Raw genomic sequence first — 25,953 nt, forward strand, 5'->3', positions numbered from 1 at the left:
CACGTCTCACGTCTTGCATTTTAATAGAAAAAAAACACTTCCACTTGAAAAAGAATTTACAGTGTATTTATCATCTCCTGACAGTCCTTCTCGACAGATGATATTCAGATCCAGTCTGCCAGTGATGAGCACAAAGCAGGCTCAGTCTCAGCTCTTCCCCTTAACTCTACCCTTCTGCTTTAGAGTAGTGGTGATCTAGCCCTTCAATAGAAACTTTGAGGGCCATTTGAATGGCTCAATGATCCCTAAGAAAAGAAGGAGCAGAGCCGAAGGGAAGATCTGGGACTGGGACTAAATGCAGACATGATATAAGGTTGGCCAGCTCCAGTTTGTTGTATTTTTTCCATTAAAATCCACTGGTTAAAGAGCTTTGTCCACGTCTGTGTTGGTCCTCATAGTAAGAACTCTTTTGACCACCTTTAAGTAGCTGAAGGTAGCACTTGATGACAAAATAAAAATAGAAAACTCTATATTTCTGTATATATATATATATATATTACATAGATGCGCAAATACACAGGAGCATAGTGGCTGGAAATATCAACAAGAGTGCTTTTGTCCATGTTGTCCTCCCTGAATGTTTTTTATGTAAACGGCACCATGAGAGAAAGACAGGATTCATGGAGAACTGTCTTTGGATGCTGAGAGAAACGGGATATCCAGGTATAATTCCCCAAAAGCACTGGGTACACGGTTTGATTTCACAGCCAATACAGTAAACTTTGTGTAACAAGAATCTTGCCTCCTGACAGAGTCAAGCAAAGAAAAGACTTTTCATGTGTGTGTCCTGATGGTTAAGGAAACACAAAACCCTCCAGACGTTTGACTCACAGTTAGTGGATCATCAAAATATTTGGGATAAAAAATGTCCAAATATGGAGAGGCCCTTCTGTGGACCTCAACATCGCTCATTCTCATCTGACTTCACTGAATGCGAGTCCTCCTCTCTCCCTCATCTCTGCTGCCAGCTAACTGCTGAAGGCATTAAAAGACCCCAAAATAATAAAAAAAACTTTTCAGTTATCATAAAATAAAGATAAAACTTTAAAAGATCACAAATAGGAGGTAAAAAACACACTTTGTGTGTTCAAAATAACCATCCGATTAGAAAGAATAAGGTGGTGCAGAGATGCAGACACGCTTTCTTTGTCACGCTGTGGATGAAAGTTGCTGCTTCAGATGATCTGTTGGCTGGGGTGCAGCAGAACAGCGTTGGAATTGGGTTTGGGCCTGAGAAACCCATTTCTGTAGTAAAAATGATTGTTGAGAGCCTCTGTGATCTGGTTGGAGCTGCCATCTTCATCATCCTCTTGTTCCTCCACTACAGACTGTGCGGGAGCCCAGTCGTCTTCAGGCGGGGAGTCTCCCTCCTGCAGGTGGCCCAGGTCTGGCTCCCTAGACCCGTCATCCTGCTGGGCCTTCATTGGAACGAGAGATGAGGGAAGACCCGAGTCCTGAAAAAGAAACAGAAGATAGTTAGGTTTTGTTTAAAAATAAATAAATAAAAAGACGAAAAGATCTTGTGTAATGATAAATCGAATTTCAGGATATGAAGAGAAAAAGGAGTCCAGCAGCTTTTCATCTGAAGCAACTGCATCAAGTACCAACCTCTATAACAGGCTGGTTAATATGACACGACTCAAACATTTTTATACAACCATGCAGAGTTAAAAAATTCAAAAAACTCTTCAACAATCAGGAATGCGTGGCTCTGGTGACCCTGAAACACATTAATGCTGCTATGATCCCGGACTGCTGAGGAATCTCCCACCTCTCCTCACTCTGCTCTCTTTACTCTTCATGTACATATGACATTATTGTTGTCATTGGCTTGTGTTCGTCTTTCTCAGCAGGAATCCCTGGCCCATGGTGTCATGGTGCCTGTTGTACCCTCTTTCCTGTCCTCTTAAGCCCTAACACTTCCTGATTGTGGTTCTGATGGAGGTTTCTTCCTGTTAAAAGGGAGTTTCTCCTCTCCACATTCACCTTGTGCATGCTCAGGATGGGAGATTGGATCAGGGAGAAGCTTCGAAGCAATCTCTTGGTTTCCTTAGCTAGAAAACTTGTTTTTGAACTGGCATTGCATAAATTGGACTAATTTGAATTATAATAATTAGATCTTTAAAGTGCCGTGAGAGGACATATGTTGTGATTTGGTGCTTTATGAATAAAAACTGAACTGAAATCATCAGTTTTAAATAAAATAAAAAAGCTGTGCCTAATTTTCAGTTTGCAGATTGTTTTCATATATTTGTTAGTGGGGATTCTAGTTTTACACCAGCGACAGATCCCATCATCATTTGAAAAGGAAAGCTGTACTAATAACAATTCTAAACTGGTAAAAGAATAAAGAGGATGTCTGCTCAGTTAGTTGTTCTTTGTTCTCCGTCTCCATGAAAACATCAGTACTGATACAAACTCAGCATCGAGTGAAACACAATGACGGATTACAAACAAATCTGCATTTCAACTTAGTCTCTCAGACGCTGACTTGTACCAGCGACATGTTGCTGGTCTTCAGGTACAACTCCACCCTCCTCCTGCGCTCCTCCTTCTCCCCATCCATCTCTCCTCCTCTCAGGCTCACTTCGCCGTCGTGCCAGATGACGGGACGTCCAAGCTCGTCCAACTCCACCGCTTCTGCATGCCCCCACCTCCCGCCCAACGTGGACTGGCTGCCTTTATAGATGGGACGCTCCTACAGACAAGGTGGAAGTTACAACTGTTTAAATGAGCAAACACTTGATGTAGTTTAAAGTAATTTAAGGAAAACAGATGTCACATTTATATGCTTTCATTTAAAAAACAGGATAATGCAGCACGCACTTTGGTTGTTTTTTTTTGTTGTTTAAATCACTCAAAAGATAAAAGCTTCCAAAGTAAAGTTCATCTCTTTTATGGTAACGAATGTCTCCTTTATTTATCTAAAATATTCCATCTTAAGATTTTGTGTAGTCACCCCAGTGGTTTTATTGTCTTTGTAGTACTTTCATATAAAGTTTAAATTATTTGCATTCTATTTCCATTTATGGAATAAAGTGTAAATAATTGTTGGAAACTGACTTCTTGATAAATAAGAGCATCTAAAATTAATCATGAAAGCCTCGCTGGTATCAGATAAGCTGTTTTTCCTGGATCGCACCCAGCCAACGTGTCATCAGCCCCCCCACCCTCGTTAGAAACACCTCACGTTTCAGCAGAGGGTTCAGAAACTCACCAGAGACATTTTGCTGTTTTTAAGTCGACTGTCTATTCTGAGCACAAAATCTTCAGCCTGGGCAGAAAAGAGAAAGTGTAAGAAAATTAGTGAAAGTCAACACAAACAATAAAATGAGTCAGTCAGAGTCAGATACGAATGTTGTGCGTCTTATTATTTGTTTGAAGCCGCAGCAGTCTGTAATTATCGGCCTCTGCAGCAGACATGGCTGCTGACATTCAGCCGGCTCCACCCAAGAAGGCCGGGTGTGTCAACCCGATTCCTCTCTAGCCTTTCGGGTTGTTGTTTACAAGAGTGCTTTTGTGTTTGTGCTCGTACCTGCGCTCTGGGGTCTGAGCTGACAGAGTTCAGTCTTCTGAAGGAGGCTTGTCGAGAGAGGCTGTTAATTTCCTCTCTGGGGAAAAAAGAAATAAAAAAGGACGCCATATTTAGAGGATTTATGGAACAATAGCGCGTCTAGAATGTAATTTTCGAAAACAGGTCAAGCGTTTTAGCAATTTAAACATCAGCTCATAACCAAACATTAACAGACGAGCTGTCATCACTGGCAGAGCTATGATTAAAAGCCTCTTCCAAGGTTCTCATAAACATGGCCTCCTGCGCTTCATCTCACGTTTTTTCGCTAAGCTGCATCTGAAGCCTTCGGGTTTTGTGTCGGTGGCGGCGGTGGATCAGCAGCACTGCAATGACCAGGATCAAGACCACGGCTCCGGCTGAGGCGCAAATAATGATCAGCAGCAGGTTGTCGCCGGCGACATCCCCCATGTATTCAGATTTTTCTGGCAGAGAGATGAAGAAGGAATCTGGTGACTCTCTCACACACAAACACATTAAACAGCAGATCTGCATCTTTCATGCAACAGTTTTGATCCCCAGTTCAACCTCATCTATGCTTTACATCCTCCATAAGGGGGCAGCATATTTACACAATTACTTCAAATCAAAGAGCATTATTCTTTATTTTGCTGAATCTTTCTTTTAACTGAGCTTCTCTCATGACTGCTGCTATCATTTTTTTCATTCCATCCATCTAAAATTCAATGAAACACACAGTGAAGGGACGGTATCTTATTCACTGTTGGGCTATTTCCACCTACAAAGCAGATATTCACCGGACTTACCTGTCATTTCTAATGTATACTCCGTTTTTCCGACTCCCACGCTGTTGTTGACTACACACTCATAGATTCCACTGTCATTACTGTGGAGGGCTCGCTCAAAAACAAGTTTCCCTCCAATCACAGACACCCCAGCTGGAAGAGCTCCTCCTCTCCTGTCGATGAGAGAAAATGCCACATTAATTAATAAGAAAAGTCACACGGAGGTGAACCATAGTCAACCTGTGACTCACTGCTTGAAACAATAGCTGTTGAAACCTGCATTTCAGTTTTAAGTCCTTACACTCTTAGGCAACAAGTTGTTTGCATCATGCAAGTTATCCTTCGAACAGAGGTTTTGGTTCAACACAAAGCGAAACCAAACAGTTTTGCACTCACCTAAACCAAAACCTGCTTCTTGTGCTCACTGAAGGTTTGGGGGATGTGAGCAAACCTGGATACAGAGTCCTACACTGTGCAGCTGCAGACATCACAGGCCACATAATGCAGAGCCAGTTTGTGATGAAGTCCACTGAGACGGGTCATGTTGCCCCCAGGTTTCAATGAGCTGCAGAGGCTATTTTACTGCTGCTTTACCCCCCAAACTGGAGCTGGCTCAGATTTCCTTTCTCAAAGCCCCGCCTAGCTTCTCTAACAAGCCTTTTATGATCAAGTCACAGGGGGAGATTTCATCTAACGCAGAAGAAATGGTTGAGAATGGGACAGATCAGGTGAGTTATTCACCTGCAGCAGCCAAAGAAGATTCTAATCTGAAGTGTATTCGCAAACCTCAATGGATTTGTAGGTGAATTATCGCCACATCAGGCTGTCAGCTGGAGGGTTTACATTTATGCAATAAGCAGAGCTACAAAATGGTTCAAGTAGAAGCTTAAAGTTGGAGCCACAAGACTAGAGAGTGAGTAAAGCAGCTGGCCTGGTTTACTTTAAGGTAAAAGTTCAATCATTCTCTCCTTTCACCGTTTACACAATTATTCACAATGGCAGAACAAAAATTGATTGATAATTGATTGAACTTGATAGCCTAAAATATCCATCTATACATAAAGATTCAGACTCTTTGTAATGACACTTGTGGCACCACCGACCGTCTTTCTGTTGTTTGTTACTCAGAGATGAAGAGTTTAGGTCAAACGGGTAACCAATTAGCCAATGATCACCCGTGGGGATGGGAGAACCTTACAGAGGAACAACCATCAGCACAACACTCCACAGAAGCCATTTGTCACAAGCCTAAAAGCCTGCTGGAAGTTTACAAAAAGTCAACCTCTCCAGCACATTTAACTGCTAACTGGAAAAAGTTTAGTCACCTCTGTTGATCTAGGATCTGTTCAAGAGCAATTAGTTTGTGGAGCTGAGTGCTCTGGCTCAAGTGTGAGGCTGTAAAAGCTCAGAAAGGTACGTTTTGTACAGCCAGCAGATGACCAGGTGCCGATGGATCAAGTCCAATAACCTCTGAAAGCGTAAATGACTCTCTCAGTGTCCTGCAGACGGAGCTGGCCTTCACAAAAGCAGATTCTGCTTTTACTTTTAAAAATAAAGCTAAATTATGACACAAAGATGTAACTATTTGGTCCTTAATTTCCAATGATATGTGAGGAAAAAAGCAGGAGCTGAGCGTCACATCATTGATAACATCCCTACAGTCAAACAAGGGGATGACGGCATCATTTTTGGGCATTTCGTTGTGTGACAGGAACTGAAACACCAGTCAGGATAGAGCCAAAGATGGTGCAGAAAAACAAAAAGCAATTTTCCAGAGTGTCCCAAGATCTCAGAATGACACTTCAACACGATGACAATCAGAAACATACTGCCAAGAGAGTCAGGAAAACTCTAAAGAGACCCAGTGACCAAGACAGTCCGACTATGAACCCAAAAATAGCTCTAAAACTCCAACCTCGTTCAGCTTGAACATTTCTGCCAAAAAGAATGGGAGAAACCTCTAAAAGGAAAGATGTGCTAAGCTTACAGGATCATTCCCCCCAAAAAAGGCTGTTATGGCTTCAAAGGTGTGTTAACTAAGTTAAGAGTCTGAATCCTTATGAAAATTATACGGTGTGAACAACTGTGTGCAGACTGAGGGGGAAGAAATCTGTTGAATCCATGAAAAAGTGGAAAACCTGACAGGCTGTGAAAACTTCCCATCAGCACAAGTTTACAAATAAGAATAAAATATTTTACGGGATGATTTCTTGTCAAATTGCAGTTCTCCAGGACACAGATCTGTGTTAATTGTTCCAATTGTAAATACAAAGAAAGCTGTTGGATGTCTTCTAAAACGGTACAGAACAGCGAGGAGGTGAACCTTGAATTTGAAATATTTACGTTACATAAACTTTACGTGTGACTGGAGTCATTTTGCAAACACTTGTTTGTAAACTGTGGCATATTTCCTCTGAAAGTATCGGATCAAATTAGAGATTAAGCACATTGTTTTTTTACACCCATAAGATTAACATCACTCTCTAATCTATCAATTAAACTGGAAAGTTACGTTCAAAGACATTAAATCAAAAAAAGATAAATATAATACGCATGTAGACATTTTAATATCTTGAGATCGTCTCACGGTGAAGATATTTTCACTCAGCACTCAACATTTGATCACTGTGTGGACAGGTATAGCTATAATGGCTGGTACAGTGTCTCTAATTAAAGCTCAGACCTGTGTTTTACCAGACATTAGAGTGATATTTAAAGCATGGCACTATGATTAAGCGCTTAGCATGCGTCTCCTGCTCTTCCTCGTGTCGCTGGCTCTCTCCCTCGTGTGAAAATACCTCCCGTCTCAGATTTTCTAACTTCAACATTTCGCAACAGGACACCACGGCTTTTATACTGCAATGAATCGAGTCAGCAGAGGAAGGCAACCCCCCCTCCCCGTCAGATTCAAGCCCACCTCTTTGTTGTTTGCGTGTGTGTAGGCCATGTGTATGCATGTTGGCAGAGACTTATCTGTGTTTTGAGTCACATTCCAGTGCCATGTAAAGAGCAATTTAACAGCGCAAAATGTAGAACAGTGAGGTGAATGAATGTGTAATTGCCGCAGTCTTACTGGGAGCCAGACAGCGTTTAAGTGTGGGTTTATATGTGCAGCAGAAAGTACGCCGACTGTACCGTGTCCAGGTGATGTCCTGAGGTTCGGGGTTTCCCTTGCTTTTGCACTGGAGCTCAGCTTCCTTCAATCCCACGTACAAGTGTTCGGGAGAAGAGGAGATGATGGCATCTGGGGGGTCTGACAAAAACACAGGTGCCAGAGCAAAGATTAAATACGGCACAGCAACAGCAGAGAAATAAACATATTCGTTCATGGTGTAAAAACACCACATGTAGTGTCTGTGTTTCCTAAGCCATAGAAAATGCCAACGGATGGCCTCAGCATACATTTCTAAAACAGTGAAAATCTTCATGTTCACATAGACGGCAATATTCTGACTACTGGTCTTAATCTATATAAAGACAAGTATGTTTCCATGGGTTGCAAACCAGATATTCCATTCACGTTCCCATTTTCATGTAGAGTATAGGCTGAGCAATGACTTGTGCCCACATCACGTTCAAATATCCAACTGTGATATTCATGCCAGTCCAAGGTCTTGATTACATCCATGTCGCTCAAAACGAGGAGCAACTAGCCGACTTGGGTTTCTCCCCTGCCCCAAAAGCAAGTCTTCTTCTTACTGCAACCTTCCTGTTCTACACCGAACTCCACCAGAGTTCTTTCTTCTATCCACCTTGGGACAGATATAAGCGTCTGCATCTATGAAAACAAGCCAAAAATGAGCCAAAAGTCACTGGTACTCAGTGGAGCTGGCAGCTGTGGAGCCCAGGACAGTGGAGTGATGCCATGAAAACTCGGGGAGGATATCACAAAGCAATACAGGCGTATACATAAAGTTTATTTCTATTATTGTTTCCCCAAAATACAATCTTACTCCACTAAGGGGAAGCAGAAAATTCTGTTTATGTGACAACTTCTTATTCATAGTAAAGTCTTAAGTGATATATTAATATAAGAATATTGCTGTGCATGTAAAAGTGGCCTCTGATAAAAGGAAGATGTAATGTCCTCCTTTAACCTCTGGACATCAATGAGTTGTGATCATTTAGCCTTCCAACTCAGGATCATTGGATTTAGCTTTTTTATTTCTAAATAAAAATGGGTGAACTTTCCGCACCTCACCTCCACAAATATAAAATATTTTACAAGTGAAAAAGTCTCAAATGTCTAAGTCAGGACCAGGAACTTGCATTTCAAATCATAAAAGAACATAAACTTACATTTAATTCAATGAGCAAACTTAATCAACAGAAAAATGTGCTTTTAAAATGATCTTTATACCTTTCAATTAAAGTTATTTGACACAGTTTCAGCACACTTTTTGGGTTACATGCCTTCCATGTAGCTGATGACAGAAACTCACAAACCTCTTTGTTTCTCTCTAAATCTAAATTTTTTTTTTCTCTTGAAGAGGAAATCCATTCATTCCAGGTCAAAAGGTTACTGAAACCTGGAGTCATCTGTCAAGATGTCAGATTTACGTCTCAGGTCCACGCCTGTGAGCTGTCCATTGCATCAAACAAAGAGTGATTGTTGAGCTGTGACAAAACTAAAAAGGGTTGGTGCCTTCAGGCCGAATACAAACGAAGACTCAAGGACAGTGTCAGCCAATACTGTTTAATGTTTAGTCCACTCTCCCACTGACGTCCACAGACAGAAAGCGAAGCTACACAAACATAATGATGAAAGTTCACTGGCTGATTTTACCATCAACAGGAAGATCTTAAAAAGTTGGTCCAGAGCCCCGCGGGAGAGGACTGAACTGAACAATCAGCAAGTCTTTCCACGCCACAGGGTAGTTCCTCTTCCACAGACGTGCCAGATCAGCAAAGGAAGAATATTTCAAATGCTATTGCTGATTTGGATGACCGTGAAGCCTCTGAGAGAGCACCTGTTGTTTTAATCAGACTGCCGATCTCACGTGTCTCAGTGATTGTGCTTGAACTCCAGCAATAGATCAACAGCAAGGTTGATTTCTTTAATATTAACGACATCTGAGGAAATCGATCTGCAAGTTAAGATAAAACACGGAAACCATTAATGTCTAAAAACAGATACAGCATTTGCCCGGATTCTGACCTGAGCGCGCTCCGTTTTGCTGCTGACATTTCGACGACCTTATGGAAGAAAAAAACAAGGGTGTAGCTGGTAAAAACTGTTAATGACTCCCTTTAGGTGTTTCTGTTGAGAGCTCTGCTATTGTACTCTGAGTGGCTTCACAAACACCAAGAAAACAGAATCATTATCATTGCTGTCAGTTACAGTTTGATGTTCCCGCTATGAGAGCCAAAGAGCTGATCGATGTGCATTTAAATGCACTAAATCGATAATAACCTTTAAAGGAGACATCTGGGATTATGTATCACAATCTAATGGGAGTGTAGGAGGAATCAACATATGGAAGGAATTTGAATGTAGGGGCACACAAAGATGTGTGAGGTCTCCTCTCTTGTATTAAAATATAACAACTGTGTGAGCACATGTTTCAGCTTGATAGGGGGCAGATTAAACTGGTCTAGGGCTGCAGTAGTTTATGCATTATGGTCTTAACCTGAACAAAAAGCAGAGCAAAGGGATTTAATTGTTTGAAAATAAGAGTGAAGAGATGGAAACTACTAGTTCAAGTTATGTCAACTCTGAGAATTGAATCACTTCTGTGTAATTTTTCTTGCACTTCTTTTTGTAATTATAGTCCTCACCTACGTGTGAATGAGATGTGTCACTTATCAAATGACAGGTGTTTTCCAAGTTCCAAACAATCTACAAATTCCCAGCGGCTTTTGTGGCAAGTTGTCAAAAATACATTCATGAAGCTCAGTTTGCATTCTGACACTTTCACAGCAGAGACATACTCAGATTACTCTGCAAATACTCGAATACTCAGAGCGGCAAATACTCAGGACGACGAATACTCGAACACTGCATGAAGACATTCATTCTCAAGCGAATGAAAAATAACTGGTATTTTTGTTTGTTTCATTTTCTAACATTTTTCTTGTTTTTCGGAAATCTATTTCGGTTTGCTGAAATTGGCGTTGCATTTCTGATTCTGTTGCGTTTTCTGCAGGGTTGTGAATGAATACAGTTCTCACAGCTGAATGAAGACATTCACAACCCTGAAAGCAACTCCGGGGTTGTGAATGACACATTCAGTCGCTAATGTGTTATATGGTTCATATTAGCATAAAATATACAAATGTCTTCCATCTTTCAATTAGAAACAGTTACTAAAGCTTACTTAACATATTCAGTGTGTAGTTTGGAATTAGGATGCATGTCTGCTGTGGAGGAAGGACACATTTTCATTTGTTTCCAGATAAAACGTTACACTCTGACAGGCTGGTTTCACTTCCCACTGACACAGACTCTGAGGTTCAAAACACAACAGAATATCAAACGGGAAAAAAGAAAAAAAAACAACAACCAGACAGAAAATGTGAGGAAAACTAAATTTATGCTCCTTTAGTTGTTGTAGTATTTTCTGTGTTTGTTTTACCATCTCCTTTTTTTTGTGGAATTATGTTAGCTGTTGCATTTTGTTTTTCTTCTTACATTTTCGTTGCTGAAATGGCATATTTTTTAAGTTTTCCCCAACCAGAAAATGGATATCTGCTGTTAAAACGTCTCCATCGGTTTTACTTCTGCCCCCCCGCTGTTGGGCTCCAACACCATCAGCTGTACTCACAATGAACCACCAGGCGGTTTGGGATCCTACGGGGTTCCTTTAGGCCTGGATGCCACACCAAGCAGTCCAGCTTTTTCCCGTTCATGCTGCGCAGCGGATGGAGGGAATAGTAGGTGGACACGGCCCCACCCTCGTTGGTGCGGTTCTGCGTCTTTCCTGGGAGATCGGTGTCCCAGGAGAGCAAGGGAACTGGCCGACCCACGGCTCTGCAGGAGGCAACCACACCGAATTGCTGGCCCTCCACCAGAGTTTTCGAATCCAGAGAGGAGATGGGTAAACCTAAGAAGAGGTGGAAGAACATCAAGAGCTTAGAAGTTCTGGTTGTCACCAACTGACCTTTTAGCAAAAGCTGTCCATGAAAATACACGATAGCTCTTTTAAACGATCTTTTAGATTTATTTTAGTTGTAAAATGTCTCCTTGGGCCCATCGATTGGGATGGACTGAGGTTTATTGAAAAATTCTTGATGAATCTAATTTTTTTGGAAATAATGGGCACTGTGTCTTAATGTTGAACAATATTTATACAGGTTTGGTGCAACATTTGCTGCCATACAGAGGACATCATCTTCAGAGAAGACCTGGCTTGTTTTAGTCACACTATTTAAAACCACATTCTGTGCAACAGCATCGATCTTTAGTCAATAGTATTAAACAGTCCAGACCCATCACCAAATACAAACGTTTGGAGCTGCATAGATATGACAAACGCAGGCTAGGATTGTTGAGCTTCGGGAGGTCAGTATCAACCAGCTACTGGAAAACATGTCGCTCACGGTGTTGTTAAAAAAGAAGGAGGTACCACACAGAGGTAAACATGCCAGAGTCTCAGCTTTTTAAAAATCTTTTGGAGGCATCAAATTCTAAATTTCATGATAAAAAAAAGATGACATCTTTGCACTAAATCAAATGTAGGGTTAATATGGTTTTGAAATCACTGCATTCTTCTGTTTTTTTCCTTACAAACTGCCCTAACTCTTTTGTAGATGCTCTTGTAATTTGACCCAAATTAAAACGACACAGGTTTCAGTGAGGTTGAGCATCTAATTTTCTTTCAATTCGCCGTGTTTACAACTCCTAAATTTACAGAAACGCGATACTGAAGTTGTTCATTTCTCTCTACAAATGGCACCAGGTTCATTAGAGTCTGAGGAGTAGGTTGCAAAAATCACCCTGAGAAGTGTCAGAGATGTTTTCACCAAAAGCATATTTATTTTTTTTAGCCTCCGTCTCCAACTGGTTTAACATGATTGTGACTCACACAGCAGTCATTACAGCTGGAAAGACTCAGCTTCTGGTTAAGTCTTTCCTCTGGTGTGTGGATTATTAAACAAGCTGTTAGCATTAGCAACAACAGCTATTATGGATTAATTCAAAACCGAATACTGAAACTTCAAAATACACAACTTCACAGTTTCGTCCATCTGCAGGAAAAACCGGCTGCACTCATTGATAAAAAAAAAAAAACTAAAAAAAATAAAAAATTTTTAAAGTTTGAGTGAATTTAAACGTCTTGGTGTAAAGGAATGAAAAATAATGTACATTTACACAGACAATAAGAAGAAACGTTTCAGTTGTTAAAACGATTTGACCGAATTTTTGGCCTCAAGTTAACAGACACCTAAAAACATAGGTTATTTCTTTAATAAAAAGACTAAATGTGACTGTGAAGTGGGCATACTGCACTGATATAACAGAGGATTTGTTACTTTACATTAAGAGTCACGAAGCAGAATTAAGCCTGCATTATCCAGCTGGTTCAGTTTTTAGTTTTCAATGAAACATGCAGCCTCTTGCATGGGTTACTCCATAAGCAAATCTACATTTTATTGCAGAATGTTTTCAAGGCTGAGAGAATTCAATTCCTGTGGTTGTCAGTTACTCGTCTGTGTTGTTTTTTTTTCTGATCCGAGGCGTGCCGAGACAGGCCTGTATCTGAACCGTCCTTGTTGATGGCTGGCAGGCGAATGAGAGAGCCGATCCGGAGTGATAGCATCACTCCAAGTTTTACTTCTGGAGGATCCATCCAGAAAACTGCATTCCCACGGCTGCTATGTTGATTCCAACAAATTGGCTGTTAAGATGGTTGAATTAACCTCAAAAAGCCATTTGAAGAAAAAAAAAAAAAAAAAAAAAAAAAGGTGGAGTATTTCCAATGAAAACTTTCTTTTTTATTCTTTTAATGTAGTCAAAAGTGGTTCTTAATACCAATTTTAAGAACTGGCTGATAATAAATTAATACATTTTAAAGCAACATACATGTTTGTTTTGTTTGTTTCTATATTATCAGACAATGAGGAAACTCCAGTTCATGCAGAGAAGCTGCTTCTAAAGAATATCCCTCATTTGAGTGCAGTTTGACATCAATTCTACACTTTTTCTGGAGAGGATGAGGTGCAAAGCTTTTTTTTTTTTTTCATGCGTTTCTCATTTGTATTTTGGGACTGCATAAATAAAAAACGACTTGGCTCGGAGGCCTATCATAAAACCACATCAAAACCTGTGGCTCAAACTTGTTCTCCCACCTCTGCACTTTGCTTGGGAACCAAATCCGATTGCCAGTGTTTTGACAGCCGAGTTACTATTTAACAGAGATATCATTAACCTGCATCTTTTGCCAAAAACTCAGTCAGTTTTGAGTATTTTGTGGCTATCACAAAATTGAATGCCTTTTCCTTTTCCCATGTAACAAGCAACTATAAACAGAAGCAAAGTTATTTTTCTTTTGGCTTTAACCTACTAAAGAGAATTTGTGGCCACGCTGGGAAAGATCTTTGAGTCCCATTGTTGGCAGTGGATAATTATGGTTTAAACGTTATTCCAGAAGCTCCGATAGGATTAAGAAGATGTGGGAGATGGAGATGAAACTTACTCCAGACGGTTAATGCGATGTGTCTCTCGAAATTGCCATTGGGGAAGGTGGAGATGTGGCAGGTGTAGGTGCCGTCGTCCGACACCTCCGTGTTGGGGAGGAGCAGAGCAGAGTTCTCGGTGGGGCTGTTGCTCTCGAACCTCACCCGGCGGGAGTAACGCCCAAACTCTGACAACACAAAAACAGCTTCAGCTGAATACCTCCAACCTTTACAAAAGTCTACATAGTAAATACAAAACAAAATACATTCTGACAGCTCACTTCCCTTTGTGAAAAGCTCCAAGTAAGAGAAAGCAAAATAAATCGCGGGACTTTGTCACAATAAACCTGCACATATCCAGAGACGTCACGGACCCACCCTGCAGACAATGCATGTACAAAACAACATCTTTCAGGATTGATCTTAGTCCAAATGACAACGTTGTGTAAACCAGTCAGTATCAACTGCACCCAATCTACAGAGAAGAAAAGCAATGATGATTTGGTCTTATTTTCTATCGTCACAAACCCCTTTCACAAGGGCGCGTGCCCCATCATACAGTGCGTGTTTACCATGTTTGTGTCGGACCATTTAGGACACATCAACAAAGCTGAGAGGTAGTCTGAAATTTTTAAACAATGTTCAACTTTAAAAAGAATAAACTCAATATACAATGCAATTTACACATTAGGCCTTTGATTGCACTCATGCTTTAATTTAATTTCTTCTTCTGTTTTCTTTTGTTAAATACCCAATGTCTGCCACACCACATATTTCAACTTCCATCACCTTGTCCTTCAATCATCTTTGAGTTTTTAATAGAAATGCGTTATATATCACATTCTCTCCTGTGTGAAACCCAGAAATTATTATGCCAAAAAAAAAAAAAAAAAAAAAAAAAAAAAAAAAAAAAACGTCTTTGCCCTGATCAAAATGTGGGATGTCGTCTTAAAAGCACATTGAGTTGCCTGTGGTATGAAGTGTGCTATATAAATAAAGATTGATTGATTGATTGATTAATTTGTCGGACCGAAAGATATCAGATAGAAAAGGCTGAACAGTTCTGCAAAAAGAGGAATATCTGTTCACCCGACACGAGTGAAAGCATGCGTGTCAATGATAGAAAGCTGCCTCACGCAGCAGTCCAATCTGCACTACACATCACGAGTGTTCAGCTCATCATGGTGTAGCTGTTCAGGTGCAGTTTGTGATGGAGCATCTTTGACTGTCTCATGAAAAACAAAACAATCGACTGACTATGATCAGAGATGATGTGATAGACGGTGAATGTTGACTCTCGGGTTCTGCTTTGCCTGAATACCTGAACTGTTTGCACACCTGCCAACTAAGTATTGATTTCAGTAAAAGTCGTCACAATGTCTTGTATTCAGATTAAGTTGGGCTTTTTTGTAACAGCCTGTTTAATGTACAAAACAGACAATTCACTTTTCACTCCCTTGAAATATCTATTTCTAAATAAATGGACAAAAGTTTATCATTTTAAAAACAGCCACCAAGTCAAAGTAATAAAGTTAGGAAAAAGTGATGTTATCTGACCGCTTCTCTGCCAACAATCCAATAATCAACTAGATTAAGGTTTTAAATTGATTTGTATGTCTGATTAAACTTTATATTCTGTGTGATTTTTATGTTTCCCATTTAAATGACAGCACAGATAAAAAGAAGAAGATATATGAAGGAACAAGCTGAACAGAAAGGTGTTTCAGCCACTCACAGCTGGGGAAACTATCCCACAGTGCAATGTATTGAAATAATGTTGCTTATAATAATAATTCCTGGGGGCAATGGTTCATTAGATTAAGTTTTTTGGGGGGGTTGATATAAATAATAGTCAAATGCTGGAAGAGGACAAAGGGAGCGGGATGAACTGTCGGGAATAAAGACAGAAAGAAGGTTAGAGACAAGCGAGACCACATCCCAGGGACGAAACTGAAGGAGCAGAATATGTGGTAACACTGAACATCTTCCTGTTACTGCTTTGCACCTACAGACAACGTTGGGTGCATGTGGGAGCAGCTGATTGAGCTTTGAAAAGCTCAAGTAGAGATGCCAAAACCCCTTGAGCATCATGGGAAATGTGAGGTCACTGGCAGATAAAAGGGACAAGTCTTAAAAAGCACACAGTGGGAATATCGGGAAGGCAATTTTATTTATTTTTTTGCAGAGACATGCCCGCAGGAACAGCTCTGAATCCTCTCCACTCAGCTATGGGCAGACAGAGAGGTAACGTCAAAGGAGGAGGGATTACAGAGCCTCTCGACAACAGATGGTGTAATCCCTGGTGTGTCATGGAGAAGGAACGCCTTTGCACGCCAGATGTTGGACTGCTGGCAGGGAGTTTCTCTCCATGTAACCTGGGTTACCTGCCGACACTGTGTCACATCATCAGGTAAATTGTTGCTAAGCTACAAAAACACCCCGATCCATTTCTACCACACCTCTCGCTGGGACAATCAATTTATTTAGTTTCATTTTAAATTGTTATCCGTCTAGAACAATAATTTATAGCATGGCAACATAATTTTCCCTCTTGGATTAATAAAGCAGAATTAAATTGAAATAATAGCAGACGGTCTGTTCCCTCACATCTGCCCTCACTGTCGGGTGTTCAGTCACATTCTGTCATCGAAATCAGTCTGATCATCATTCTTTAAACTCAGTCAGCCTCCTCCCCTGATTCCAGAGGAGTCTCATCAGAACAATCTGGCACCTCCGAACTCCAATTATCCACCACTGCTTATATGCTTATATTATAGCCTATATGCCATTTATAGATGTAAATGTACTTTATTTATACAGCCCTTTACAGACAATCCTTTCGGTGTACCAAAGTGCTTTACAGCAGGTAATAAATAAAGAGAAGAATAAGTAAAAACAAATAAAAACAATAAAAGAACAGTGAAAGCAATAAAATATAACAAAATCGATTAAGATAAAATAAGATAAAAGTGCCATCATACTACTGGGTATTAAATGCAATCCTAAATAAGTAGGTTTTTAGCCTAGTGTGTTTGTATTCTGACCTGGGCACTTCCAGCAAAAACTGATCTGTTGACCTCAGAGCTCTACCAGGATAGCGGACTGTTGAAAGCTCAGATAAATAGGCGAGGCCTTTAAGAGCTTTAAAAACAAACATTAAAAGTTTAAAATCAATTCTATAAAAGGACAGGAAGCCAATGGAGGGCATTAAGGACAGGAGTGATGTGCACACGTCTGTTGGTGTTGGTTAAAAGACGGGCAGCAGCGTTCTGCACCAGCTGAAGGCGACTGAGAGAAGACTGGGAAACGCCAACATAAAGCGCATTGCAATAGTAATGAAAGTATAAATAGATGATGAAAGTATCAATGCGTAAAGTGTAGTTTCTGTTGTTTAAAAAAAACAAAGAAGTCCCTGATCGGCTCTTGGTATAAAGTTCAACATCCCCTTTGACTGCAGGAGCCAGTCTAATGGAAAAACTAGTTTATAGTAACTGATACTGAAAGTGTGGGTGGAGAGAGGAGGCTTGACCTCTGAATTCTACCTCAAACTTGGTATTCGGCGCACTCTTCACAGTCAAACCAACAATAGAAGCTCCGGAGCAACCACAGTCGAGACTTCACCGCCTCGCTTAACTGGTTCTCATTCCTTTAATCCTCTGATCAGTAACCTGCAAATCTCTGATTGCTCATCCACCAAAAAGCTTCCAAAAGCTCCAAACTCCAAACTGTAAAACCTTCCATGGAGGATACTTTGACCTCTTGTACTGCGTGTGAAAAACATTAACAACAACTAATATCCTGTAATGTGTGAAAATGTGTACGCACTATGGATGAACACTTCGATGAAATCCAAACACTAATGATGACATCAGGAGCACGTCTTTGTCCTCCAACATCAAGTTAAAATGTCTCCCACTGAATAAGTTCTACCGGATAAAGATTACAAAGAGCCCCGACTTCAATAAAATATAAAACATTCTTTAAAATCTCCCTCTTATTAGCATTAGCTTGTGCTTCCATTTTGAGGTGATTCACTGGATTTTCTTCTCATTGCAACCAAGCCGCTGCAGGATTTTTGCCTCATGTGGTCACTGAGTTTCTTTTAAACTGGTCTTTTGAGTAAAGTATGTAGACTTTCCTATATAATTAGGTGTAAAAGGTAAGAAAGCAGCAGTGTGACAGTTCAGTACCTGTTTGGCCGTCTGTGAAGTGGGCAGTGATGATTTGGTCCTTGCTGCCGTCTGGGAGCTCCTTGGACCAGGTGACCTGCACCACGCGCTCTCCAGCCTCCACCTTGTAGTGGCAGGGAAAGCGGGTCTGAGTCTCAGCCAGGGAGCGAAGGGAGGTGACGGGCTCAAGAGGCTCCACAAAGGCGCCCTGAACGCCAGCCGCTGAAGAGGGGAGAGAATCAGAAAGGAAGCCATCAGAGACACATCTGAAGAGCGTTCTAGTGCTTTAACATCTCTTACATGGTTTTAAAGTAAGTGCCAAGTTCAGTGTAAGTTGATCTGCTTAGCTGATGGTCAGAGGAGCAGAAATGCTCCGTTTAAAGCTTTCACCCGTGGTACTCTGCATTATTTTTGACATTTCATTGACCAAACAGTCTAAAAAAAACATTGACAAAACAACACCTTGGGATCAGGGTAGCAGTGATTACAATTTCCTTGATATTTCATAAACTAAAGGATATAATTAAAGCGCCTCCCCTGTAATACTACAACTGTAAACACACACGTAACTCCCAACACAACTCTTATGTTGAGGATCACTGCAGGGCTTTATGCTCCTCCATATAGACATGAGTCTGGTAAAGCCTTTATAGGTTTGTTTATAGACAAAAACACCACTATAAATAGACACTTGTGTTCACCTAACCAGCTCAGCCACTGACGTGGTGACATGGAGAAAGCATGCACACTCCATAAAGAAAAAATGTGAGGTCAAAACAGGGGATCCTCGTGCTGCGAGCGGATGGCAGAGCTAACCCAGTAAGAAGAAAAGGTGTTTTCTAAGAGGAATGCTACTGTGACACAGAACAAAGCTTTAGTGTTAATACGCGTTTCCTTATTAGTAAATGACTGCTGTCACTATGTTTAAAGGAGGACAATCATATGATTCATTTCTTCATGCCAGAAGGTTTATTTTCCTCTGTGTTACTTTCATGAGGCTTAGTGGCAAAGTGAGACACTTCATCTCTTTGTTCGCTTCAAGACATTGTTTGGCACAGAAAATCAATTTAGTGCAAAAGCTGCCGAACAGGAAGTGAAGTCATATCTCAGCATCAAAGCAAAACTTGGCACATGGACTCAGTCTTTATGGCATTTGTTCTCTACAGTGTCCTGCAATAAGTACAATTTACATAATTGTGAGTCCCACTCAGAAAAAAACTTCTTTAATGAAATACAAAGGCTTTTTCCCACAAGACATTCTGATTTACTCCTATGATTAGTCTGCTGGTGGCCCTTTTTAATCAAATAGATACCGAGACCCAGAGAAAGTTCCCTTTTTAGCTCACTCTCATCACTTCGGGCTTGAAAGAGACTACCAACAAGACCGAAACATCAATTCATAAATCAGTGGGTGACTTCAACACAATTACGAACATATCTGATAAAGAGACTCATGATTAAGTTTGAGGTTCCACCATCAAGTCATGTCAACTTGTGAAACAGATACTGGCCTTTAAAGGATGTTTCTGATTTAGAAAGGGCGTTTTGTGAAGTATTTATGATGAGTCAATGTCTCACCAGCAGAAGTCCGCAGTCAGAGGGCTCTCAGTTTGGAGAAGCCAATATGGAAGTTTTTCTGTGCCATCAGAGTTTGAATATGAATTTCTAATATTGAATTTTTACAGCATCAAAATCAGACTTTGAATTTGAAAAACCAACAGTGGAAAAAAATAAAATAAAATTCAGTGGAAAAAAATTCAACTTCAAAAAATTCAGTGGAAAAAGAACCAGACTCAACATCCGGGTAAATAGGGAGAAGCAATCGATCCCCGTCTCAATTCATCCAACGGCGGCCAATCAGGTTACGCTCCATTGGACAGATCAGCTCAATAGATATTGAGTAATATCTATTACTCAATTTTACTAACACAAATGGCAAATAAAGTAAACTCACTCACCGAAGCACCATCACCCGCGTTGGTGGACATGGCTGATCTGTCCAATGGGGCGTAAGTTGATTGGCTGCCCTGTTTACCCGGATGTTAAGTCAGGTTCTTTTTGCACTGAATTTTTTGAAGTTTAATTTTTTTTCCACTGAATTTTTTTTAGATGTTGATTTTTTTTTAGAAATTGATTTTTTCTTTACACTGTTGGTTTTTCAAATTCAAAGTCTGATTTTGATGCTGTAAAAATTCAATATTAGAAATTTGTATTCAAACTCTGATGGCACAGAAAAACTTCCATAAGCCAAAGATTTTCTGAGGTACGCGTTAAGCTAAAAGCCACTCAGAACGAGGCCACCAGAGGAGCAAATATTTCACCATCTCAAACTTGAAAAATCTCATAGCGGTTTGAGCAAGAAGTTTTTTTCTTTTTGTTTATTTTTTCTCAGTTTGGAGAAACGAGAAAGAATTCTGAAAAGGAAGTTAAGCTAACAGCCACGCAACAAAGAAGGGGACCGGAAGTTTCACCATCTCAAACTAGTCAAAGCTCAAAAATGTCATTGCAGGTCAAACAAATGCCATACATAACGAATTTTACACCGTGTCACTTTCGCACCAAAAAGTAATATACTTTGTCACGATTTTCTCAACCAAGAACATCCATGTTGCTCCACATCACTGCATGCACAATGATGCCCAACGTATCCTGCAGCTGATGAGCTGCGACTCAAACGTCTGACGGTTTTATCCCAACTACCCACGAGAGAGTTAAAGGAGTGGAAAGCCTGGAAAAGCACAAACACAATATTTTAAATATTTGTAAAACATCTTTGCAGTACTGAGCCATCCAACAGGTCCGACAACTCCTGATGGTTAAAGCTGATCAGTGGAGGGATACACTGACCAGCAACCATGCATGCAAAAACACAGGGAAACACCCTTCGTTTAACGCACCACATGTTGTTTAACTTGTTCAAATTTAGTAGTCAATGCAACTGAATCTCCATGTCACGCATGTGACTGCATCTCTATATATGTGTTAGTTTATTGGCTTACAGAGAACTTTGTATTCCATGTGAAACACACACAAAGATCTTATGGTTTAAGTAACTCGGTGTATGAGATTTTTTACACTCACTTTTTGCCTTGAAAGCTAATGATATCTGATGCAATATTGACTAATTCAACCCACAATGTTAGCAGCTGAAGTACAAAAAGACAGTGACTTGCTTTGTCGACTCATCAATGACATGTTTTACTATCAGAGCTGTCAAGAAGCTTGGCACGGTGCTGACAAATGACTGAAACTTTAATCACACCGAGTTAAAAGTCTACATTTAACCGTGGGACACAAACAGAAATGGGTGTGAGAGCTGGGTGCATCGAAAACTCAAACAAGAAAAACAATTGAACTTTGATTTCTTGGATGAACGTGTTCATTTCTTCTGTGGTTACTGATTCACAAGCGAAATTAATGATTACAAAGATGCAGATATGGGGCACAGACTCCCACAAATCCTGCACAGTCACCGCAAGGACACGCTGATAAAAACCGGGACACAGGAGAGGAGCCACAGGCCTCTGTGGGCAACAAAGAACCCCAGTGTGGGTGACCTAATTAAGGATGGAAAACGTATGAGACAGAGACTCTCCGACCAGAACTAACTTTAGAGGACGAGGAAGAGAGGTGAAGCTCGAGGTGAGAGCGTGAGATGAGAGATAAACACCAAACAGAAAGAAAGAGTTAAACACACTCTTCACACACTTTGAGTGTCACAGGGCTGCTACACAAGCTTTTCCTGTTCACTCAGGATGAACTTTGTCACACCTGTGAGTGCTGGTGAAAATAATAGCCTGATAAGTGCACTCTAAGCGAAGCCACACAGAGTTTTAGCTCTGTCGGTGACGTTTATCTCCACTAAAGGAGGAAACAAAAGCAGACAAGCGGCATCCGAATTAGTCACAAAAACAGGAAGACGTGAGTTGGGCAATGAGATCTGATTCGTGTTTACAATAAGTGAGAATGCGACCGAGCCACATTCTGCCCCGCCGCTTAAATCTCCACACCTGCAGAGAGTATAAGGGCACCCAAGCGTTGCATGAGAATGTCTGAGTGCATGTCTGTCTTTTCCACCTCATTCAGTTTCAGGCTTTTACACAAGATTCAGGTTGCAAAGATTTGCTCAGCCTAAATGTGTCGGAAGTCGAGGCTGTGTGCAGGCCGGACGGCGCAACCCATTTCTTCACGGACACGTCTTCGCGTGGGTCGATTAGCAACAGAGTTAGAGCAAGCCAAGTTAGAAATCTAAGCTGCCCAAAAACACATATTCAAGCTCTAAATAATGCGTTTTGGTGCGCCTATACACCTTCTCATAACAACTTGTCACAGGCTGAATGTTCCTCCTTGCATCACCAGCATGTTTTCACATTAGCTTCTGTAATGTTGTCTTTCTTATTTGTGGCCGGATGAAGAAAAAATATCTCATCATTCGAACCAAAACAAACAGGAAACACAGAAGCATGACAAAGTTTGGGCAGCTTCTGTAAGTCTGAAAAGTTAAGTGAACTAAGTTAGAAATCCAAAGAATATTGTTGCATTTTTGTACAAAGAAAAGCACCAACATACAAATGTTTTGGGCACCTGTGTATAACTGGATTTAATTGGACTGCATCTAATCAAACTTGTGCTGAACTTGTTTTCCTTTTCAAGTGCTTTGAGACTACATATGCTGTGAAAAGACACTACATAAACAGGCTGAATTTAAAATTAAGCAAACTGAACAGACGTGAACTTTGTTTAGCAAGAATAATCGGCTCATTAGGACCACGGCCTCTTTGCAGACACTATCAGGAAAGACGACGGAAGCTTCAAACTTTATAAATCCTCTGACTCCTCAAACCTCATTGAATCCTTCAGAAGCCCTTTGCTTCAAAAAGAAACAGCTCAACCCTGAAAATTACAATAACAGAGGCTCCAAAAGCAGGGGAAGGCTGAGAGAAGAGGTCGCGTTTCTTAAGCTTGGACTGTAATTACCAAATGACAGAAAACTTTCAGTAAGAACAGCTCATAGATGAACAGGAAAAGCAAACAAAATCCCTCCGCTATACTGCAAAAGACATCCACAAAAGCTACTATTTAAACTGGACAGATTCATTTTGCAAACAGGTCCTGTGCTCTGATGAGGTTGAGACAGAATGATCAGAAGGGTACACGTGGGGATCGATCACACTTTTCACCAGTGAACAAATAAACATCCGGGGGAAGCTATAGATAAAAAAAAAGAAGATGGCTTCTACAACAGGATAATGAGCCTAAACTCACTTTGAAATCCACATTTTGGTTCCTTCAAGCTCTAGAGTCTGCAGCTCCCCAACCTACTGATGACCAAAAAAATCTAAATCTGTGAGTAGACGTCAGAAGAGCTGAGCAACACATCACTTTTACAGTGAAACATGAGTGGGAAAAAACAGAAATGAAAGCGTCTCAGCTGCAAAGGAAAGATTTTACAAGCTGCCATTCATCCCCAGCAGGAGCACGCGCGGTGCCTAAAGTTATGGGCCCTTCTCTTAAGGAAATGTGTCATGTTGAACTTGTTCTGGTGTCTTGGTGGAGCTCTGCAAACACAGACCTAAAAAAGGCTCATCGTGGAGCTTCATTATTAAAACTTCCCTTCATCTGACTCAACACGCCTTCAAAACTGAGCAAAACACCACATAGACTTATTTATGGCTTATTTATAAGCACAAACACACCAGAGTATTTACACAAAATGAACTGAGTCCAAAGAGGTTTCTCCTAATATCAGCGGGGCATGATAAACCTACAAGGAACAGCCACAACTGTTTTCTCCACTACAGACTCACTCTGTGAGCTTGAATTATCAATAAACTTTCATAGCAACCGCAACTACCGCGTAGAGATAAGACGTTACAATAAAAATGCAGACATAGTTTTACACTCAAGACAGTTTTATCAGAGCTCCACGTCATGTTTACTAAAGTCAGATAAAAATCTCCAAATCATCGCAGATCAAAAAGTCCCAAAAATAGAATTTCAGGAGTCTTCAAAAGACTTAACAGACACGTGGTTTTATGAAAGTGAGTGATTTTTAAATTACCAGGAACTCTGCCGCATTAGAAAAAAAAAACTTACCGATTAAAAAAAGCAATACCAGAACCTCTGCGTGTATCCTTTTCGACTCCATCTGAAGTCCGAAATTACACTTCACCGGTTCCCTTCGGGCTGTTAAAATTAAAAAAAAAATGTCAAGCTGTCATTATTTTTATCTGCATGAAGTTCAGAAAGCAGCAGCAGCGAGGAGTCCGCAGCGGGCAGGCAGGTGCAACAGGTGTTTCCTCTTCACCTCATGTGCAACGTTTAAAAATAAGTATTAAAAAGCCCCTCTTTGGTCCACTAAAGGCCGGATTTTGTCCCAGGAGCTCCAAACTGCACGGGATTCATTTCAGGTCCACATAGACACATAAAACAGACACAGTAACTTATACTGGAGTGGAAACATAGTAGAAAAACTGAGACTGTGCTGATCAAACGGATACCTGTCCGTTTGTCACGCACAGCCACAAGCAACACCTGTAGGGTGTGGCTCCGCCCACCACTCTGGCTCCGCCCACATCAGAATAACACGCCCACAACTGGCAATGCGTCCAGGTGACGCTGAAGAGTCGGGCATTTGTAGATTTGTAGGTTTATCTCATGAGAATTTTTCAAAACATAAATCAGGAAACTAAGAGACGAGCAGCTGATTATCTTTATTCTTCTATTCTTCTTTTTCTATTCTGTGGAAATGGATGTTTGCACTGATCTTTTGTTTTTTATTTCAAGTCTAATTAATGACAGTTTGAACACAACGCAGCTGATTCAAAATACGTAACATTGCACAGAGGCAAAATATTTAAAAGAAGAGATTAAATATGGCGAAAATAAATTAAATACAATGTAAGGAGTGTGTACTTACACAGCGCACACCTTCACTAGGTAGGTAGGATAGCACAGAAGCCGTTTATTAAAAGAACACGTCTATTTAATTCTAAGTTTCAACTTTAAATCCACCGATCTAAAGGCCTTGAAGTTTATTAGGAGTACAACTTTAGTATTTTTGATCTCTTCTTTCTGACTGGTGTGTTGCAGTTGGGCTCAGCAGAGGATACAGCATTTCAAATGTGAGACTGTTTGTTTGTGAACGACTGTTTTATGTTTGAAATAGGTTTTGGTGAGAATATATCCATCTCATTGAGATTTAAATGAACATCCCTGCACCATTTTCTGTGTTCAGACAGTTAATTAATTTCAGTTTCAACCTCAAAAGGTTGCATTTCCCAGGATGCATTGAAAGCATCTCAAATTAAATCAATGATGTTATCATCCATGTTGTCTATCCAGACAGCTAGAGGTTGGTTAATTCCTACAGATGTTCAGCAGCTGTTTGAGATGGTCCGACAGATTAATTTAGCTTTCATTTCCCTGCTAAACAAACACAGATTTACTCCCCCATTCATTATTCATAGTATCATATGAATATTTTATGATTGCCCTGTTAAATAAAAATGCATTTTGACATCCAGCAGTAACAAATACACAGACAAATAAAAATATGCTTTATGAAAGATATCATTTCCATGACAGTACAGCAGTGAGTCACACATACTGTATTTATAAACACCAAAACATGGAAAGGCTAGTAAATGCAGCTTTCACCAGCACAACACAACACAGTTATTGTATGTCTGAGTGAGTTTAATGTGTCACAGCGAGGAGCCTCAGGAAGGACAGTGCACTGCCAGCAGCTCAGGAATCTGTTTTGAATAAAAATTCAGTTATTCTTCATGTAAATAGATCGACTGAAAATAAAACAAAAACACCTTTCACTATGAACGGGTGTTATTTTGAT

General features: G+C 40.4%; 1 protein-coding gene across 3 annotated transcripts; it reads right to left on the reverse strand.

The window, feature by feature from the left end:
* On the reverse strand, positions 1-24,608 carry nectin4b (nectin cell adhesion molecule 4b). Of its 3 annotated transcripts, none has more exons than XM_075482816.1 (11): positions 24,198-24,608; positions 18,123-18,323; positions 13,953-14,120; positions 11,082-11,360; positions 7,453-7,570; positions 4,339-4,490; positions 3,831-3,996; positions 3,536-3,611; positions 3,218-3,274; positions 2,588-2,698; positions 1-1,454 (listed from the first exon to the last, which is right to left on the reverse strand). In XM_075482816.1, exons 1-11 carry the CDS (start codon positions 24,247-24,249, stop codon positions 1,176-1,178), a joined length of 1,659 nt encoding a protein of 552 aa, XP_075338931.1. In that variant the 5' UTR covers positions 24,250-24,608; the 3' UTR covers positions 1-1,175. The 3 variants fall into 3 exon arrangements, with proteins under 3 accessions (XP_075338931.1, XP_075338930.1, XP_075338929.1); XM_075482815.1 differs by having other exon boundaries at positions 2,498-2,698; XM_075482814.1 differs by having other exon boundaries at positions 2,492-2,698.
* Between the last annotated feature and the right edge of the window lie 1,345 nt (positions 24,609-25,953).

This window comes from Odontesthes bonariensis, chromosome 14 (assembly GCF_027942865.1).
Source record: "Odontesthes bonariensis isolate fOdoBon6 chromosome 14, fOdoBon6.hap1, whole genome shotgun sequence".
In the NCBI taxonomy this organism is placed as follows: Eukaryota; Metazoa; Chordata; class Actinopteri; order Atheriniformes; family Atherinopsidae; genus Odontesthes; species Odontesthes bonariensis.

Coding starts and splice junctions, on each gene's coding strand:
- nectin4b (XM_075482814.1), bottom strand. CDS start 24,249: ATGGAGTCGAAAAGGATACACGCAGAGGTTCTGGTATTGCTTTTTTTA. Junction 11,361..13,952: donor CATCGCATTAACCGTCTGGA/GTAAGTTTCATC, acceptor ACCTCTTCTTAG/GTTTACCCATCTCCTCTCTG. Junction 4,491..7,452: donor CAGGACATCACCTGGACACG/GTACAGTCGGCG, acceptor TCTCATCGACAG/GAGAGGAGGAGCTCTTCCAG.